Raw genomic sequence first — 6000 nt, 5'->3', positions numbered from 1 at the left:
ATATCAGTGATCCCAGAGCAGGTAAAAACATGTTCTAGTTACAAGGCAGTCATACAAATCCAGCATCAGTTTAATGCCTGGACTCTTCCTCCTAGGAGATGGGCTCCAGGACATAAAGAACTGCCCCTCCGACATGAGCTTGGAAGCAGCTAGCAAAGTGTGTCTTTTATTTGGATTTAGGCACAAGCAGCGGTCTGGCAGCAATCTCACCAGAAGGGTGATGTGAGGGAAGCAGAGCTAGGTGTTTCCCACATTGCAACAGAAAGACAGTTTGCTGTTTTTAAAAATAACTCCCGCCTGCATGCTGCAAGAAATACGAAAGAGGAGCGAGCCTGACACCGCTCTGTCCAATCTGAGGGGAACATAGACGGGCGTGCACTGCGCTCTGTGGCTGCGAGTTTGGGCGGGCAGGGAGTTTGCTAGGGCCCGGGCCGGCTGGCTGCGCTTTCCCCGCGCCTCCGCTAGAGGTCTCCCCGGGGTGTGTGCGCTGGCTCTGCCGCGGCTCTGGGTGGGCTGGGATATCAGCTGACTCGCGCTCTCGCCGGAGCTGGGCTGGTGCTGCCGCAGCTCACTCCGATCCCCCAGCAGCGGCGGCGGCTGGAAGCTGGCAGCGAGCGCGCGGATTTACAGCCAGACCCCCGCCACCTCGCTGGCCCCCCCGAGGCGATGCTGCCCCATTTAGCGCTCCTCCTGCTGGCCTGCTCCTGCACGGCCCGGGCTGTCGAGGTAAGGGGCAGGCGGGCGGGGGGCTGCCACTCTTCTCCCTTCTGCTCGGCTTCCTGGAGCCTTTGTCTGCGGAGAGCCCAGAGCCGCCCCTGTAGCCGGGTGGCTCGGCCACATCCAGGCGCCGCATAGGTGGGCGAAGGGACCCTTGCCTGGCTCCCGAAAGGAGGGGCTGGGCTCCCCCATCCACCCCGGCTCCATGGCCAGGCTCCCCTCCCACCGCTGAACAATGGGCTTCTCCAGCTGAGCAGCGCAGGGAACAAAAGGGGGTGGAGGGAGCAGGCTGCGAAGTGCCGTGCACCGTCCGCAGCCCCTGCGCGCCTCCGGCTTGCTGCTGGGTTTCATTGTGTGCGAGCTCTCCGCCCCGGGGGTGTGGGAGACATCGCCCGGGGGTGGGCGGGCGGCCGTGGTGCGGCAATGCCCGCCCATTGCCCGGAGGGTGCACTGGGGGCAGAGGAAACAATCGTGCATCCTCTGGGGCGGGGATGCCCGGCGGCGCACAGAGAGCTGGGGAGCTTGGAGCAACGCCCAGCGCCTTGTTCCCGGCTAACTTCGGGGGCAGGAGAGAGCTGCCCCCACCCCCTCGCTACGGTGCAGGCGATGAGTAGCGGGGGGTGAGTGTCCCTCGCAGGGCAGGGTCCCCGGGGAGGCGCCTGCGGCTGCAGCCCGAGCCCTGCGGCGGCGCCCGGGCAATGCCCTCCTGCCCAGCCCCCGGGAAACAAAGCCCCGGCGCCTCCGCCGGGCGGAGCTGCGCCTTCCCTGGCCTCTGCGGGCCGGGTCCCCGCGGAGAGGTTACCTTGCCTCCGCCAGCCGCTGGCTGGGAGCACGGGGGTTTCATGTCCCCGGGCTCTGCTCAGGTGGGCGAGGAGCAAGGGACATCCGCTGGGGGTGGGCGGGGAGGAGACGCCTTCTCCCGGCTTTGCAAGGGAAGGCGCTGGCCCCGCGCGCGCGGAGCCGGGCTGCGGAGTTTTCTCCCGGCCGGGCGGGTGTAGGGCCCGGCCGGCAGGGTTGGGGCGAGCGAAGATTAAGAGCGAGAAGATGGCGCCTCTGCAGTGCAGCAAAGACAGGCTGTCATGAAAGCTGCAGCCTGGAGAAATCCTCCCACCGCTAGGTGTTTAACAACTCTCCCTTCCATTCATGTCCCTGCCCAGCAGGCAGCCAGTGCTGCGTGCAACATGGCCATGCCTGCGAGCAGGAAAAACACCCAGCACAATGTTGGGGGCCGCCACTCAGTCCCCGTTAAAACTAATACCCTAGCGTACTCTTCTTTTCCTATAGTAACTTTCTGTTTCCCACCTCCCCTACCCTCTTCTTAATTATTGCCATGTAATTCTGCGGTGGGAAGGGTTCCCTTGTGAAAAACATCCCAACACCATGCACAGGTTAGCAAAGGTCTGACAGCTTTGCTGTTGTGCTGAGCTTTTGTAGATGCTCGAGGATTTCCCCCCTCTGAAGGGAACTGTGGATGGGTAGAAAGAAGAATTGAATATGTCCTAGCTCCTTCGAAATTGAGGAGGTTCTGTAAAGAGAGAAGGAATCTTAATTTCTTAAATAGGGTTTAGTGTATACACAGTGAGTCTTAGTGGGTAACAAATGCAAGTGCAGCCTGGTTGCTCCCCTTCATACAAAATCAGGACAGAGTCGTCTTCTGATCTTGTTCTGTGCTTGTTTTCCAAATCTTTCCTTCAAAGGCACAGGTTCTCCCTCTCTGAAGAAAGCGATTAATGCCTTGCTAGGAAGGAGGAATTCAAGGAATGGGAGTGTAATAAAAGCAAACAGCAAGCTCAGTCTAAACAGCCAAGCAAAAAGCTACTGACTGCCCTTCAGCAATGAACCACCAATCTTTATTTCCCGAGTGGCCCTTCAGAATATTTTACTCTTGATAGATGAGATGGGGCAGGAACACATTTAAAAAAAAAAAACTTCTCCTGAAATAGTTAATAAGAATATACATAGAACTCAAATGTTAAAATTGTTACAATGGTTTAAAATTAAAGAGCTGTCGATTCAGGGTCTAATCTACCTGCGGAGTGCAGTTCTTACAACTGAGTGATCTCAGGGATGCTTGCAGGATTAATTTTAAATGGTTCAGGTTCTGTCAACTTGATTCAATCCATTATTGTTTTAAATATGAATGAATTAAATCTCCACCTAGGTGCTGTTAGCAGAAAACTAAAATCAGGTTACACATAGAGACAGAAAACAGGAGGTAGAAGAAGAGGGCAAACTTTTTACATCTTTATTTTGCTAAAATATTGTCTTGGGCTCTGATCCTGCAAACATTTATGCATGTTAATAAATATCCATGAAGATGGAAAGAGTAGTCCCACTCACATGTATAAGTGCTTGTAGAATCAGGGTCTTGGATTTTATCAGTTTTGTGTTTCTATAGGAAAGATTAATTGTATCTGGTTTTAGGAGCCCTTCCCTCACCCATCTTTTTAGTGCTATGTGCTGAAGAGTGATATTCTGCATTTTCAGCTTGGCGCTCTTTGTCTTGAAATAATTCTTTAAATCAAGAATATCATTGTATGCGCAGAGAGTCCCTGTTTTATTCAGTGACCTGTATTACATGGAATTCTCAAATTACATTGCATTTAGTTGCCAGGCATTGTAGACATTTTGTTTTTAACAGCATTCAGCATAGGAAAAGGCCTTAAATTATCTTCATATGGTCAAAAATATACCGGTGCAAACCTGATACTATAGTATTTTTAATGAGTCACTTCAGTATATTATCAGAAACATTTGATGATGGACGAAGTTGGGGAGAAGGGGTGAGGTGAAGACAGAATTTGCCTCAGTTGAAATGGCTGTTTGCTCCTGAGAGTTTGCTGCTTGCTTTAGAGTCTTTAAAAATCTTTCTTCTAGGAATAGGTTTTTCTCCTACAGTTTAAAATTGCTTTTGGAATTCATAAAGTAGCAGAAATTCCTGCAGTTCTTGTTTAAGAAATCTTCCCAGTCCTATGTTTTTGGGGTGGGGGTTGGAGAGAGGGAAGTAGAAGTTAGGACAAGGAGGAGAAATTGTTTGAAATGGCACATTGAGGAGAATACCTAGCCTATCCAGATATATTAAGGCTTTTTGAAACATTTTTTAAAAAATACAATCCTTATTACTGGTGCACTAACCATATACTTGTTTAAGTAACTTTCTTGTTTCAGCCCACGTCACTGACTTGTGTTAAAGAATTTAAGATCTATTAAGCAAAAATTGTCATGAGTATGAGCAAGTGATATACCTGTTCATAAGCCGAATATTTTTGATAAAAAAGTGACGCATCAAAGAGCAGGGGTTAGCTTATTAACGGGTCTACACCAAAATTTGATGATTTTAAACTCTATGGAATCGTTGAATTGAATATCTAATACATTTCGGGTTTCTTTGCCTGGAGTGTCTGCAGGCATGGAGCCCTTCAGCTGTCTGTGGCCACGGTTCGCCGTTCCCAGCCAACCACTTCCCACAGCTCCCATTGGTGGGAACGGCGAACCATGGCCACAAGGAGCTGAGGGACTTCATGCCTGCAGACGCTCCATGTAAACAAAATGTCCCAACCCGCTAGTGGCTTACCCTGACAGGCTGGGAGCCAAAGTTTTCCAACCCCTGAAATGTAGGGTCGGCTTATGAAAGGATCATACCGCTTTTGCTATTTTTTCCTATCCATTTTGGGGGGGGTTGGCTTATAAACAAACAGACTAATGAACGAGTATACATGGTATATAGTTGGAAAGCCATTTCTGCTTCTAATTATCATACTTTTGAATAGATTTTTTTCTGTTACCTATTTCCACTAATTGTCTGATTTCAATAAATTAACACAATCAGGCACAATTAAGTTGTCTTACTGAATTTCTTAGTGAACAATCTCATTTTATTAGTTGAGATTTTCTTTTTTAATTAGAGCATTAGTGGAAATATCAAGATTTCTCTCAGCTCTGTTTTGAATGCTCTAGTTGTTCCAATGTTATTTACAAGTGAGGTGGTTCTGGCATATTAATAAAACTAAAATTAAGATGTTTAAACAGGTTGTACTTTAATTCATTTGGTATGTTAGCCCTTAGAAAGTTATTGCAGTTAATGAAAATACAAAACATTTATTACCTAACAGAATTCTTGATGTAGTAACTTGTAGAATTTTCTCCCCAGACCTCTCATTTATTTTAAGAAAGAAGATAGCGGTTGGGATTTTTTGTTAATGGTTTGTCTTTTTTTTTTTTTAAAAAAAGGCAAACACCAAAAAACCCAACCTGTTTAAAGTAAAGACATCAATTTGAAATCTAGACTGTAATTAAAACAAAACAGACATTTAAATTAGTTGCTGTACCTGCGCCTGTGTCCCCTGAAACCAAAGTTTATAGTTAACAAACCTTTTGAAATTTCTTAAAAAACAACAACACGAAAGTACTTTTCTGTTACTGTCAAAGACCTACCTGAACAAGAGAAAACGATTATACAGGGGAAACAGTGAAATTGGTTCTACATATGATGCTGGCCATTCAAATAGTAAAAGATTACTTGTTATAGTAATGTTACTAAGCAATAGGTAAAGAATATTCACACAAGTATCTTTTTATGAGATGAAGAGGCTGAGGTCACTTTTTGTAGTTCACAAGCTTGTGTCTTTCACAACAGAAGTTGGTTCAGTAAGAGGTATTACCTTGCCCATTTTGTCTCTTCCATTATATCCTGGAACCAACACAGCTGCAGCATTACCACAACTATAGCTCAGTGGTTTGAGCATTGGCCTGCTAAACCTAGAGTTGCGAGTTCAGTCCTTGAGAGGGCCATTTAGGGAAGTGGGGATTGGTCCTGCTTTGAGCAGGGGCTTGGACTAGATGATCTCCTGAGGTCCCTTCCAACCTTAATGATTCTATTATTCTAATTACTTTTGAGACACACGCTTTCTGGAGAAAGATTATAAATTACTTCATGTTTTCATAAAACAAACTATAAGTGAGTGGAAATACAAAGTGAGGTGTCAAGAATTTGAAGCAAAGGATGCTTGTGCAATAGATCAGATGATCTTTCTTTATTCTATGCTGGCTGGTCAGTGTTTTATGCAAGTTTTATGCCAAAGTGATATAGACTCTCATAGCATGGCTTCATGAAGATTTATTCTCTTTGATCTTTGCGTTTGTGTTTGTTAAATGTTTAGTTGTGAAAGTTAACATGGGGCATATTTAGTTTGTGTGTAAAATATTTGAAGAAAAACAAACATTTTCCTTCTATCATAGTCTTTTTAAAGTATGAAGCACCACAAAATAGTTTCATAACTTAGC

General features: G+C 46.5%; 1 protein-coding gene across 5 annotated transcripts in view; it reads left to right on the top strand.

Moving 5' to 3' along the window:
• The first annotated feature begins 529 nt into the window (after nucleotides 1–529).
• The window catches only part of APP (amyloid beta precursor protein), a 353581-nt gene continuing 348110 nt past the window's right edge, over nucleotides 530–6000 (top strand). For 3 of the 5 annotated variants that reach the window (XM_050958047.1, XM_050958026.1, XM_050958016.1), the window contains exon 1: nucleotides 531–726. In XM_050958047.1, the coding sequence (XP_050814004.1) occupies nucleotides 667–726 (60 nt within the window). In that variant the 5' untranslated portion in view covers nucleotides 531–666. Of the gene's footprint in view, nucleotides 727–1251; nucleotides 1338–6000 lie in introns of those variants that run through there. The other 2 variants (XM_050958058.1, XM_050958037.1) reach the window with 2 other exon arrangements.

The sequence above is a fragment of the Gopherus flavomarginatus genome, chromosome 1 (genome assembly GCF_025201925.1).
Source record: "Gopherus flavomarginatus isolate rGopFla2 chromosome 1, rGopFla2.mat.asm, whole genome shotgun sequence".
NCBI lineage: Eukaryota > Metazoa > Chordata > Testudines > Testudinidae > Gopherus > Gopherus flavomarginatus.
This window is presented reverse-complemented; position numbering and strand designations above follow the sequence as displayed.